A 15,121-nucleotide genomic window follows, 5' to 3' on the forward strand; every position below is an offset into this window, starting at 1 on the left:
AATGTTTTTGCTCAACGGTCTACCGAAGGACAAAGAACGTCGACTACCTGCATAATACAAAGTGAAGTGAGGCGGCTGACAGCGCTCTTTTATTTATCAAGCTTACTCAGTGATCCCGCGACCAAAGGTTTAACAAAGAAACAAGTTAAATATGCATGATCTTTGCATTTCCAACAAGTATACACCTAAACTTTTTGGATATCATACAAGTGTTATATTTTGACAGTTTCGTAAATGCCTACCCTGAGTGTCAGAGCAACGTAAAAGCTAGCTTGCTAAATATACCTTGTGGTGGAGTCGCTTTTACTAACTCTGAAGACCAGCGGCCATGAAAGTTTCCCATCAATCAAATAGAACTGCTCCGCAGTGAAAATGCAGTTGAATGTCATCAGACCAAAATAAAACGTAAAACAAATTTAATTCTGTTTTATTTAATTTTATTTGCTGTATTTAAGATGTAAAGTGAAAAAATAAATAATATTCTTCAGAAAGAAAAGATATATCCAATGTTTTTGTATATTTTGTTTATCAAAGAACATTTAGTCCCGAGATATACACGTGCACAATACATGTACTTGCCGTGTGCCAAATTTGACAGCTACACTGTATGCCCGATACCACTATAAGGGCTGCGCAATGGCTACACGAAAATAAGTTTTTACAGCAGAATGTTGCTTGTATTGTGGCACTGACCTTCGACTGCAAGATATTTTCATTTCAAACTTCTAACTCCGCGTCAGGCACTTTAATTGCTTCTTGTCTCGCCTGCACGAGACTTCAGCGCAAGGCGGGAAAGGCAGCTCCAGGCGGCCAAACCTGTGACGTACGAGACTTATGACTTCCAAATATGGATCCAGGCGGACACAGCTGTGACGTGTGACTTCCAAATATGGAAGCGCCCCTGGCAGAATTTTGAAGAAGAACGCCCCCGAGTTGCCACTGTTCGCTAGAGTCTGGTATTGCTACTATAAGTTATATATGAAATCAAGATCGAGCTGGCAATACCGGAATCTAGAACCTAGGGTATAAATGCCCTGCTTTGTGGTAATAATGTGGATATACATGTACGTGACAGTTACTCTACGCTCACAATGCGTGATTATATCTGAGCGTTGTGTGCTGGGGAATACACCCAGATAGATGCACAAAATTTAGAAAAGATGGTGGGAATATCTAGACCCGCCTTTTACATAACATTTTATGTATGTTTCCTCGTGTTCTCTACTAAGATAATTCGTGTTAGATACTAATATGAATTCAATGCATTTTTCTTTACTATCCTTTTTTTATTTCACTTGTAATATTTCTACAGATTATGTACCAAAAAATGAAAAGAAACAAAAGAGAGTAATTAGTTCTAGCTAATTACTTAAAAGGTAAGGGTTGACATTGTTATGAGTTTTGAACATTCTTAGCTTATATTTTTTTCAGTCAACCAACGTTTTATCTAATTCCGATATTTGCTATTTGCTAGTAAGAGCCTGGTCTTCGAAATCTAAAACTAATATTCAATCTTGAAATAGTGCCTCCCAGTTACTTAAGTAATAATTGACGACGCAGACTTTATAATAATGACGAGCAATAAGCTGTTGTCAAATCGATCACTAATTCTAAACTATACCGGGTTTTATGCAAAATGTAATTTGCCCGGAACCACGAGAGCCTGCATTCAGTTTTGACTGCGAGGTCAAAATATTTATCAGTGACCAACAAGCACAACACTGCTGATACGATTCCACTTTGGTTACATAGGAAACCATGGCTCTCACAATTATAGGCAGGCCTAGCCAACTACCAGACTCGGCACCGAATGATCCTGAATTCACCGGTAGATCGGACCACAATACCCGTTTTCAAGGTGTGCGTCAGTACGCGCTTCGAGGTATCAGACGCGACACTGCTCTTGCCTAGTACGCGATGTGGTGGTGATGATTCTCAGTGGGATTGGAAAGTAGTGCATCTCATCTCAAAATTTGTTCCGGGGTATGCTACTGTGAAATGTGTACTGACGCACACCTTGAAAACGGGTGTGGTCCGATCTACAGGTGAATTGGGGATCATTCGGTGCCGAGTCTGGTAGTTGGGTAGACCTGATAGATACAGAATATATTTAATCTTCATTTCATAAAAAATCATAGCAACACACAATCGTTAAATGTGTTTCTGAATTTATGAAATATACAACTGTATAAATTGTTGTTTATATCAAATCTTTTGTCCTTATACTTAGGAAGGGGTTTTAGGAATTTAGAAGGGAGCTATGGCCACCACCTAGGTACGATCATCCTGTGTCATGGGCGTGGGAATTCTGAGCGAATGTACAATCCTCGTCCCAGACAAGGTCCAGATAGATCGTGGACCGAAATGTTGTTTCACTGGTGTTATTTAGTTTCTTTGTAAAAAAAAAAAAAAAAAAAAAAAAAAAAAAAAAAAAATATATATATATATATATATATATATATATATATATATATATATATATATATATATATATATATATATTTTATCATCCTATCTGGTGACCACGAAAAGTCTCTTTCATTGCCAATGTAAGTTTGATATTGTGAGTCAGGTCACGTTCATTTTATGATGTAATGCCATCATTTGTGTGAATATACAGGTAGGACGTTCTTTGTAGTCTATTGACATACGTGCGGAGATTTTGCTCGAATCGAGTTGAGTTTAGCCGAAGGATTCGTTATTTATCCAGTTTTACTTTTGCCAAAATGTCTAAGCTTTTCCAAAATAGTTGGGGATTATTAAGAATTGTGCAGTCAAAATGGGGATTGGCACGAACCGTGTCATCTAAACAGATATTATTGAAGAAAGGTTTGCAGCGTGGGTTAGTGCTGGAATATACCCCCTGTAAGCAACCAGTTCGAGAACTGACCGGCCAAGTGACCGACCAACCAATCCGCTTTAAGAAAGTAAGTAGAAATTAAGTAGTCAGTAATGATGGCGAAATTCACAGCGCGTTCATCTCCAATATAAAACACTGGTAAAACAATTTAATCCCTTGATCCCGTATGCATTTGCCATCTATCCTATCTACCTAACTTCTACACGTACCCTGTACACGCAGTATTGTAACTACCCAGTAGGGTGATCGCTTAGGGCATATTGTAAAGTCAGGGTTGGTTATCCAAACATTTGCCTATTTGAGAGAAGATTATTGAATATTAAGGTATATTTTTTATGCAGAGCGTCAAGTGGTGTAGGTTGGGGGTGTAAATTACTGAACGTTTACTACATACATGCGTTTGGGCCCGCAATCTTTGTGAACTACGCAATGGCTTCTGAGTCCTCAAATGCAAAATAACCCAGACAATTAATTTTTATGACGCAGATGGTGAAAAGACATAGTACACCTACTCCTTTGATCAAGATGGAATAAAAAAAACTTTTTGCCTCTTGTGTGTTTTACTGACAATAATGCACAAGTTCTTTGTCGCTTACAATCTAGATGGCGACCGATTACCCCCCGGTTACTGCATCTGATCACTGGAGACTTGTCGTATAACAATACGAACAATATTTTATCGCCTCGATTCGAACAACGACGGCATCATTACAAAGGAGGACTTCGAGACCAGCGCCAGGCGTACCATAAAGCATCTGAAACTCAATGGTATATTTTGAATTCCATCTGAATTTGAATTATCTAGGTTCTCAAAAGAATTTCGTGCAGTAATTATGTTCATAATCTTCCATAGATCCATTCTGCCTCCGTCTCCCTGTTTTTTCTCTCTAAGACCGCATAGATGTCTTTTTCATAAAAGCTTTATTTTGAAACATTTTTGCAATAACAAACATTTTATTTGAATTATTTTGAGTAAACTTGTCCTCCTTTTTAGACGAACAAGCAGCAAATATACTGAAACAGCGCCTGGAACTATGGGAGTTTCTGTCAGGTTCCAAAGATGCTTCTCAAGTAACAGAGGAGTAATGTGTGGGATTTGATCCTTCGGTCACCAATCAAAGTACCTACCGGAAAGAATTCTTCCCATTGTTTGTGTCCGTGGGTTTCAAGGTCATGGACATTGATGGTGATGGTCTTGTAACAAAGGAAGAACACGCTGCTTATTACTACAGCATGAACGTCCCTGTTGAAGAATCAAAGAAGATATTTGACGTAATGGACACTAACAAGGACGGTTTCATATCCATTGATGAGTACGCGCATGCGTATGCTGAGTTTCTTTTCACCGAGGATCCAAATAACAAATATAATGGGTTTTTTGGTTCTTTAGTTGATTGAAGGACTCATTTTAAATTCGATGAAGGTGACTTAATATCGGTACATGTGTAATATGAAAGATTTACAATCTAGCACAAAATCTTCCGCCGTTTGTTGGAAAACGCAACAAAACTTTTTGATGGTAATTTATAGTCCTATTCTTTGACATATATGAATGTGACCTAAAATAACATCTGTAATGGATTTATTTTCAATAGCACACGTGATTTTTCACAAGTATGATGCTAACAGACTCCAAACCCAGATTATGGAAATACAATTGTATGCATTCAAAATATAATATAATATAATATAATATAATATAATATAATATAATATAATATAATATATGCAATTGTAGTATAAAGACATGATAAAGCATGATTAAAATGGGATTGATTGAATTTTTTAGGAGTCATTAACGAGCAGATGGTACCCTGGGATTCGTGTTTGGGCTTAGGTCCAGATTCCCATTCAGTTTTAGTGTTATGACATTTGAGATCCATCTTAATTCTGCCACCCATTTTGCCAACCATTTTCAAAGACTGTGAATCTTCAGAGATAACCCAAAGTCTCGCTGCTTGATAAGAGCCAAATCAACCGTGAGTTCCCAGGATTTGAGGGGAGAGTGGGACAGAAATACTGGTAAAACAGCATGGTGCGGCAAAAAATGTCATCCATGTGCTAGTATTTTCGGTTGTGTTCTACGCTAGTAGATCCATTACAATTTTATGTTGCGCAACAGTACCAGTACACCACGCTTTATGTGCTACTATTGTATTGCTTTCTGAAACGATAATGACGGGGAATAAAAGGCTCCCGTTGTTATTGAAACGTTTACCTCGCCTTGCTCCGATGCACGTGTGTTACCTATTTTAAACGACGCAACACAGTGCCTCGATCCTTTTATACATAAGCAGGGGTTTTAGGAATTTAGAAGGGAGCTACCCCTATAAGGCCACCACCTAGGTACGATAGCATCCTGTGTCCTGGGCGTGGGAATTCTGCGCGAATGTACAATCCTCGTCCCAGACAAGGTACAGATAGATGGTGGACCGAAATGTTGTGTTTCACTGGTGTTATTTAGTTTCTTTGTAAAAAAAAAAAATAATAATAATAATAAATAAAAATAAATAAATAAATAAATAAAATTATATTTTATCATCCTATCTGGAGACCACGAAAAGTCTCTTTCATTGCCAATGTAAGTTTGATATTCTGAGTCAGGTCACGTTCATTTTATGATGTAATGTCATCATTTGTGTGAATATACAGGTAGGACGTTCTTTGTAGTCTATTGACATACGTGCGGAGATTTTGCTCGAATCGAGTTGAGTTTAGCCGAAGGATTCGTTATTTATCCAGTTTTACTTTTGCCAAAATGTCTAAGCTTTTCCAAAATAGTTGGGGATTATTAAGAATTGTGCAGTCAAGATGGGGATTGGCACGGATCGCGTCATCTAACCAGATATTATTTAAAAAAGGTTTGCAGCGTGGGTTAGTGCTGGAATATACACCATGTAAGCAACCAATTCGAAAACTGACCGACCAAGTGACTGACCAACCGATCAGCTTTAAGAAAGTAAGTAAAAATTAAGTAGTCAGTAATGATAGCGAAATTCACAGCACGGTCATCTCCAATATAAAACACTGGTAAAACAATTTAATCCCTTGATCCCGTATGTATTTGCCATCTATCATATCTCTTAACTTCTACCCGTACCCTTCACACGCAGTATTGCAACTACCCAGCAGGGTGATCGCTTAGGGCATATTGCAAAGTCAGGGTTGGTTATCCAAACATTTGCCTATTTGAGAGATGATTATTTGATATATAGGTATATTTTTATGCAGGGTGACGAGTGGTGTAGGTTGGGGGTGTAAATTACTGTACGTTTACAGTACGTGCATTTGGGTCCGCCATCTTTGTGCAATGGCTTCTGAGTCATCGGATGCAAAATAACACAGACAATTAATTTTTATGACGCAGATAGTGAAAGGACATAGTACTCGCTTTTAACAAAATGAATAAAAAAAAACTTTTTTCTCTTGTGTATTTTACGGACAATAATTCACATGTTCTTTGTTGCCAACAATTTAGATGCCGACCGATTACCCCCCGGTTACTGCATCTGATCACTGGAGACGAAAGGTACGAACAGTATTTAATCGCTTCGATTCAAACAACGACGGCATCATTACAAAGGAGGACTTCGAGGCCAGCGCCAGGCGCACCATAGAGCTTCTGAAACTCAATGGTATATTTTGAATTGCTTCTGAATTTGATTAATCTAGGTTCTCAAAAGAATTTCGTGCAGTAATTATTTTCATAATCTCCCATGACTCCGTTCTGCCTCCCTCTCACTGTTTTTCTTTCAAAGACCGCATAGATGTCCTTTTCATTAAAGCTTTATATTGAAACATTTAAGCAATATCAAACATTTTTATTAGTTTTATTTTGAGAACCCCCCCCCCCCCTTTTTTTTAGCTGAACAAGCAGCAAATGTACTTAAACTACGCCTCGAAGTATGGGAGTCTCTGGCCAGAGGTTCCAAGGATGTTTCTCAAATAACAAAAATAACAGAAAAGGAATTTGTGGGGGTTAATTCTTCGGTCGTCAATCAAAGTTCCTACCGGAAGGAGTTCTTCCCAATGGTGGTATCCATGGGTTTCAAGGTCATGGACATTGATGGTGATGGTCTTGTAACAAAGGATGAACACGCTGCTTATTTCTACAGCATGAACGTCCCTGTTGAAGAATCGAAGAAGATATTTGACGTAATGGACACTAACAAGGACGGTTTCATATCCATTGATGCGTACGCGCATGCGTACGCGGAGTTTGTTTTCACCGAGGATCCAAATAACAAATACAATTGCTTTTACGGTTCGTTAGTTGATTGAAGAACACAATTTAAATTTAATGAAGGTGACATAATACATGTGTAATATAAAAGATATACAATCTAGCGCATAATCTTTTGCCATTTATTGGAAACTACAACATAATCTGTTGACAATTTTAGTCCAATTCTTTTTCAAGTATGAATGTGAACTAAAACACCACCTGTAATGGATTTACTTTTCATTGTATACGTGTTTTTTCCACAAGTATGAAACTATGGACTCCAAACCCAGATTATAGGAGTACAGGTATAATATAATATAATATAATATAATATAATATAATATAATATAATATAATATAATATAATATAATATAATATAATATATGAACTTGTAGTATAAAGACCTAATCAAACATGATTAAAATGGGTTCGAATGTGATTTATAATTTTTAGGAGTCAGTAACGCGCAGGTGGTACCGTGAGATCCGTGTTTGCTTGGGTCCAGATTCCCATTCAGCTTTAGTGTTATGACATTTGACATCCGTTTAAATTCTGCCACCCGTTTTTGGCACCCATTTTCAATAACTGTGAATCTTCAGAGATAACCCAAAGTCTCGCAGCTTGATAAGAACTATATCAAGCGGGAGTTTCCAGGATTTGAGGGGAGAGTCGGACAAAAATACTGGTAAATCAGCGTGGTGCGGCAAAAATGTCATCCATGTTCTTGTATATTCGGTTGTGTTCTACACTAAAGTAGATCCATTACAATCTAATGTTGCGCAACAGTACCAGTACAGCACGCTTTATGTGCTACTATTATATTGCTTTCTAAAACGATAATGACGGAGATGAAAGCCTGCCCTTGTTATTGAAACGTTTACCTCGCCTTGCGCCGATGCACGTGTGTTACCTATTTTAAACGACGCAACACAGTGCCTGGATCCTTTTATGCTAACCTGGACGATTTCCGTTGGTTTGAACGCTTTTTTTTTTCTCTTCCCACGGGATAGCTTACACTTCTTGACATAGTCAGCCCTGTTCTTTAAAACAGTGCACATGGGCGTAACTAGGCATACGCACGGATGCACTGTGCATATAATTTTTTGGCCAACCATGATATTTTATATAGATTTAGTGTATTTTTCAATGAATATAAAATAAAATCCTCTGCTTATTAAAGTCACCTGTATGTACAAACCCTCTGTATCAATTGTATAGGCACTTGTTCTTACCCCCCCTCCTCGTCTTGCAAACTGAGGTAAACAATGCCTGTAACCTTAACAAGTCCTATCTCACACCCCATTTTCATAGATTTTTAGATCGATCTATCCCTGTGGGGAGTCTCGCTAGATTACTGTCAGCTTGGCCGGCTTAAGAGTCTGTCCCGCCTACTAAAATCTGTAAGGGGGGAATTAACTATAGTGCCCGCTCGGCTGACTGCAATTTAGCGTGAACCCCCAGGGAGTAAGGTCGATATAAAACTTAATCTTTAGATCGATCTAAATCTCTGGGAAAGCACCCTTAATCGTCCATCTAACTGGAACTTCTTTACCTCTTAATTGGAGGGCTCAGTGGCCCTCAACTCTTCTGTACCCTCTTTCTTGCACCTTTGTGCACTGCACATCCCTTTATTCATTTGCTGTTGTGTCAGGAATAACAGTCCTAGGAATTGAAGTCTGGGGTCCCATATTAAAACACTTCAAATGTGTATAAAGCCTCAGTCACAACCGGACGCACGAATTTTAGGATCATACGTCCCCTAAGAATTGTGGGTGCAGCGGAGGTCGTAGAGTATGTAGAGGTAAACGAAAGGTTTCAAAAGAAAAGTGCAAGTCTTCCTTGCGAGTGGCAGGGACAACGTAAGGTTCCGTTTAAAAGGGATTCTATTTGCTGGGCACGATGGCCTTGGAAATTGTACTCATTCAGTAAGTTTGTTTTGCGGCCTGCATACGTGGCACGCACTCACCACCTACGAAGAGAATGCAACACACTACGAAAATAGTTTACTTTTGGGTCACTTTTGCTTCACATTCGCATCACACGTTTGTGTTGACGTAGTGGCGGCGTACGTCAATTTTGCCTCCTGTTCTCCCCTTCTTTCTTCTTCCATATCCTTACTTTTCTGTTGTGTGATTTTTTTCCCTTGCCTTTTGTAAGCATTTTAAAAGCTAAATTGAGTAAACTTTGAGATTCCTGAAAATCATTGTACACAACCGACGTTCATTGTCGAAACACGAGCGTGCGCCATGAGCAAGCCCTTTATATTCCACGCGTGGAGGTAATGCACGTGCGACGCATTCCCGGTGTGCTTTCGACTTTGTTCGTTAGCTGTGAGGGCGTGCGCTGTACTCAACACGCAAAAGGCACTTGCTCTTTCATTGTTTGTGACTTGCGTCTTGGACAAAGCACGTCTTACTTGCGAACTCCTTTCGAGATGGGCAGGTCACGCTTGCGGCCTCGCTACTCGCAGATTATTCGTAGAATCGTTTGGACATGTCCAATCTCCGTACGTTCGTGTCTGCGAACTCGAAATTCCGTAAGGACTTGCGTGGGACCTGGGATGCTGCGGCAAATTTGGACGCAAATAGCCCGTACAGCAGCCCGTACAGAGCCCGTACAGCAGGCTGTGACCGAGGCTTTAGCTGGTGCGCTTTCCATTCAAGCAACTGTTTCTTGCGAAATTAGGAGTTAACAGACAGACCGTAAGCACGTACGGAGGATACTGGACATGTCCAAAAGATTATACGAATACTCTGCGAACGGCAAGGCCGCAAAAGTTCAGCCTCGGTCACAACCGGGTCGTACGGGCTCTTACGGGCTGTTTGCGTCCACATTTTGCGCAGAATCTCACGTCCCACGCAAGTCCTTCTTAAGCAATTTCGAGTTCGCAGACAGCCCGTACGGAGGATGTTGGACATGTCCAAAAGATTCTACGAATAGCCTGCGAACAGCTAGGCCGTAAGCGTAATTTGCTCCCCTCGCACGGAGTTAGCAAGAGAGACACACGTTGTGCAAGACGCACGTCGCAAGCATTGAAGGAGCAAGTGCACTTTGCGTGTTGAGTAAGGCGCACGCCCTCACAACTAACGAACAAAGTCGAGAGCACACCTGGAATGCGTCGCACGTGCGTCACCCCCACGCCTGGTGTATAAAAGGCGTGCTCACGACACACGCTCGTGTCTTTACAATGAACGTCGACTGTGTAACGTGTACAACAATTTTCAAATTTTTGCTCAATTTAGTTTCTAATATGCCTCCAAAAGGCAAGAGAAAGAAGCTTACATAGTAGAAAAAAGGGAGGAGGAAGAAGAAGGAAGAGGAGAACAGGAAGCAAAACTGACTTGCGCCGTCAGTACGTCACCACAAACGTGTGAGGCAAGTGTGAAGCAAAACTGACGTAAAAGGGCACTACTTTCGCCATGCGTTGCATTCCCTTCGTAAGTGGTGAGTGTGTGCCACGTACACAGGAAGCAAGACAAACTCAAGAAATGAGTACAATTTTTCACGGCCATCGCTCCTTGCAATTAATGTCCCTGCTTGAAATAACATCTCATGTGGCCCTTGCGACTCGCAAGGCAGAATTTCCTCTACCTCTACGACCTCCACGGCCTCTGCAACACCCAAAAATCGCAGGGGACGTACAGGGTACGATCTTGAAATTCGTGCGTCCGGTTGTGACCGTGGCTTAACTAGCGCCCCTCGCAATAGTTCGCTAGGAGTTCCCAAGTGAGAGGTGCGTGGTCCAAGAAACCCGTCGTAAGCACTGAAGGAGCAAGTGTCCTTTGCATGTTGAGTACGGTGCACGTCTTCACAGCTAACGAACAAAGTCGAAAATACGGCACAGGAGTGTGTTGCACGTGCGTCACCCCACGCCAGGAATATAAAAAGCGTGCTCACGACACACGCTCGTGTCTCTACAATTAACGTCCAAAAGGTTCCTGTAACTAGAGAAGCTAGTTTTGCGTGGTTATGGCAACATCAACCTACCAATTCGTGATCAAAATAGATGATGCATTTTTTGACGAACATTACTGAGGTGATTAAGGCCAAAAATTTTATTAATGACCAACAAGAATTACACAGCTGTTACGATTCCATTTTGGTTACATAGGAAACCATCTCTCTCACAATTATAGGCAGGCCTACCCAGCTACCAGACTCGGCACCGAATGATCCTGAATTCACCGCTAGATGGGACCACACTAGCCGTTTTTAAAGTATGTGGGTAGGTCTGATAGATACAGAATCTATTTAATCATTCATTTCATAAAAATTATAGCAACACACAATCGTTAAATGTGTTTTAGAATTTATGAAATATACAACTGTATAAATTGTTGTTTATTTAAAATCTTTTGTCCTTATACTTAGGAAGGGGTTTTAGAAATTTAGAAGGGAGCTATGGCAACCACATAGCTACGATAGCGTCCTGTTTCCTGGGTGTCGGATTCCTGCGCGAATATACAATCCTCGTCCCAGACAAGGTCCAGATAGATGGTGGACCGAAATGTTGTTTTTCACTAGTGTTATTTAGTCTCTTTGTAAACAACAATTATATTTTTATCATCCTGTCTTAAGACCAAGACAAATCTCTTTCATAGCCAATGCAAGTTTGATATTGTGAGTCAAGTCGCGTTCATTTTATAATGCAATACCTTTATTTGTGTGAATATACAGGTAGGACGTCCTTTGTAGTCGAACACCCTTTTATCATACGTGCGGAGATTTAGCTTGAATCGAGTTGAGTTTAGCCGAAGGATTCGCTATTTATCCAGTTTTACTATTGCCAAAATGTCTAAGTTTTTCAAATATTGTTCGGGATTATTAAGAATTATTATTATAATAATATTATTATTTGTGCAATCAAGATGGGGATTAGCACGAACCGACTAACCAGTACGCTTTAAGAAAGTAAGTAAAAATTAAGTAGTCAGTAATGATGGCGTAATTCACAGCGCAGTCATCTCCAGTATAAAACACTGGTAAAACAATTTAATCCCTTGATCCCGTATGTATTTGCCGTCTATCTTATCTACCTAACTTCTACACGTACCCTGTACACGCAGCATTGTACATGTAGCTACCCAGTAGGGTGATCACTTATATCATATTTTAAAGTCAGGGTTGGTTGTCCAAACATTTGCCCATTTGAGAGAAGATAATTGAATTAAGGTATATTTTTTATGCAGAGCGTGAAGTGGTGTAGGTTGGGGGTGTAAATTACTGTACGTTTACTATACGTGCGTTTGGGCCCGCAATCTTTGTGAACCACGCAATGGCTTCTGAGCCCTCGAATGCAAAATAACCCAGACAATTAATTTTTATTACGCAGATGGTGAAAAGACATAGTACACCTACTCCTTTGATCAAGATGGAATAAAAAAAAAAAAAAACAACTTTTCGCCTCTTGTGTGTTTTACGGACAATAATGCACGTTCTTTGTCGTTAACAATCTAGATGGCGACCGATTACCCCCCCGGTTACTGCATCTGATCACTGGAGAAGAAAGATACGAACAATATTTTATCGCCTCGATTCGAACAACGACGGCATCATTACAAAGGAGGACTTCGAGACCAGCGCCAGGCGTACCATAAAGCATCTGAAACTCAATGGTACATTTTAATATTATCTGAATTTGATTAATCTAGGTTCTCAAAAGAATTCCGTGCAGTAATTATGTTCATAATCTTCCATGGCTCCATTCTACCTCCGTCTCATTGTTTTTCTCTCAAAGACCGTATAGATGTCTTTTTCATAAAAGCTTTATTTTGAAACATTTTTGCAAAAACAAACATTTTATTTGAATTATTTTGAGAAAACTTTCCCTCCTTTTTAGACGAACAAGCAGCAAATATACTGAAACAGCGCCTTGAACTATGGGAGTTTCTGTCAGGTTCCAAAGATGCTTCTCAAGTAACAGAGGAGGAATGTGTGGGATTTGATCCTTCGGTCGCCAATCAAAGTACCTACCGGAAAGAGTTCTTCCCAATGTTTGTGTCCGTGGGTTTCAAGGTCATGGACATTGATGGTGGTGGTCTTGTAACAAAGGAAGAACACGCCGCTTATTACTACAGCATGAACGTCCCTGTTGAAGAATCGAAGAAGATATTTGACGAAATGGACACCAACAAGGACGGTTTCATATCCATTGATGAGTACGCGCATGCGTATGCGGAGTTTCTTTTCACCGAGGATCCAAATAACAAATATAATGGGTTTTTCGGTCCTTTAGTTGATTGAAGGACTCATTTTAAATTCGATGAAGGTGAATTAATATCGGTACATGTGTAATATGAAAGATTTACAATCTAGCGCAAAATCTTCCGCCGTTTGTTGGAAGAAGCAACAAAACGTTTTGATGGTAATTTAGTTCTATTCTTTGACATATATGAATGTGACCTAAAATAACACCTGTAATGAATTTATTTTCAATAGCATACGTGATTTTTTCATAAATATTAAGCTAATAGACTCCAAATCCAGATTATGGAAATACTAGTGTATGCATTCATCATATAATATAATATAATATAATATAATATAATATAATATAATATAATATAATATATGCACTTGTAGTATAAAGGCATGATAAAGCATGATTAAAATGGGATTGATTGAGATTTTTAGGAGTCATTAACGCGCAGATGGTACCCTGGGATTCGTGTTTGGGCTTAGGTCCAGATTACCATTCAGCTTTAGTATTATGACATTTGACATGCATTTTAATTCTGCCACCCATTTTTGCCAACCATTTTCAAAAACTGTGAATCTTCAGAGATAAATCAAAGTCTCGCAGCTTGATAAGAGCCAAATCAACCGTGAGTTCCCAGGATATTAGGGGAGAGTCGGACAGAAATACTGGTAAAACAGTATGGTGCGGCAAAAAATGTCATCCATGTGCTAGTATTTTCGGTTGTGTTCTACGCTAGTAGAACCATTTCAATTTTATGTTGCGCAACAGTACCAGTACACCACGCTTTATGTGCTACTTTTTATTGCTTTCTGAAACGAAAATGACGGGGAATAAAAGCCTTCCCTTGTTATTGAAACGTTAACCTCGCCTTGCACCGATGCACATGTGTTACCTATTTCAAACGACGCAACACAGTGCCTCGATCCTTTTATGCTAACCTGGGCGATTTTCTTTGGTTTGAACGCCTTTTCCTCCTCCCGCAGGAGAGCTGATACTTTTTGACATAGTCAGTCAGGTTGGGGCTATAGACGGAGTATTGGGGTTGATATAATTTATGGGACAATGCTGCCTGTACAAGGTAATGGGGAACGAACTAGTGTATTAAAATTCTATTACCAAAACTACTTCACCGGTGTAACGAAATTAAGGGTCCGTGTAACAGAAAGTCCGAGCTCTATTTAGTTATAATGGTAAGGGTTAGCCTGACCTGAGTGGGTCAAAATCTTTTAAATAATTAGGTTTTTAAATAATTAGTGTATTAGTGACATTGTAACCTTGAGATATATGTGTCTGAATAAAATTATACAATAAGATATACACATGAAGGGTTTATATTAAGATGAAATTGAGTTCGTAATAAAACACAGACCTCTAAAAGTTGGTTAAAGAAAAAATCGGAAACGTTCGTTCTTTAATTTGGTACATTAAAATTGGATTGATTATGTGTTATCTTTATGTATGACTAGTACCCGGGTCAGAAAATAACCAACCTGTCATAGTGGTAAAGTGACATGTTGTGGGCAGCTTTACAGTGCACAGTTAAGTGCACAGACAATTTAAAAATATACCCGCACGAAAACGAAGTAGATACTCCAGCGCAGTAGACTACTGCAATCATACTGCAAATATGCTTCAAATCTGCTTCGAAGTGGGAGCTAATTCGCATATTTGAAACTTGCTTCTATCATGCTGCTAATCTACTGCATTAATGCTCCTCCTCTGTACAACCCTATGTAATTTTTGAAGTAGAATTGCAGTAGGCTATACTGCATTTTTACTGCAAATATGCTCCATACCACTACTGCGTTAATGCTTCTTTGCTACTTCGATACTACT

At 39.4% G+C, this 15,121-nt stretch overlaps 1 protein-coding gene across 1 annotated transcript; it reads left to right on the forward strand.

The window, feature by feature from the left end:
- Nucleotides 1-5,525: 5,525 nt before the first annotated feature.
- On the forward strand, nucleotides 5,526-13,459 carry LOC106152791 (uncharacterized). Its single transcript, XM_087013218.1, has 4 exons — nucleotides 5,526-5,819; nucleotides 6,339-6,495; nucleotides 6,726-7,124; nucleotides 12,926-13,459. Exons 1-4 carry the CDS (start codon nucleotides 5,619-5,621, stop codon nucleotides 13,327-13,329), a joined length of 1,161 nt encoding a protein of 386 aa, XP_086869344.1. The 5' UTR covers nucleotides 5,526-5,618; the 3' UTR covers nucleotides 13,330-13,459.
- The last annotated feature ends 1,662 nt before the right edge of the window (nucleotides 13,460-15,121 follow it).

Source organism: Lingula anatina, chromosome 5 (genome assembly GCF_051362555.1).
Source record: "Lingula anatina isolate TDL-2025a chromosome 5, LinAna3.0, whole genome shotgun sequence".
Classification (NCBI taxonomy): Eukaryota; Metazoa; Brachiopoda; class Lingulata; order Lingulida; family Lingulidae; genus Lingula; species Lingula anatina.

What these genes read in the sequence shown, in the direction of transcription:
- LOC106152791 (XM_087013218.1), top strand. Translation starts at nt 5,619, where the DNA reads ATGTCTAAGCTTTTCCAAAATAGTTGGGGATTATTAAGAATTGTGCAG. An exon ending in AACCGATCAGCTTTAAGAAA is followed by an intron (nt 5,820 to 6,338) that starts GTAAGTAAAAAT and finishes CCAACAATTTAG; the next exon opens with ATGCCGACCGATTACCCCCC. An exon ending in CAAATACAATTGCTTTTACG is followed by an intron (nt 7,125 to 12,925) that starts GTTCGTTAGTTG and finishes CCTCCTTTTTAG; the next exon opens with ACGAACAAGCAGCAAATATA.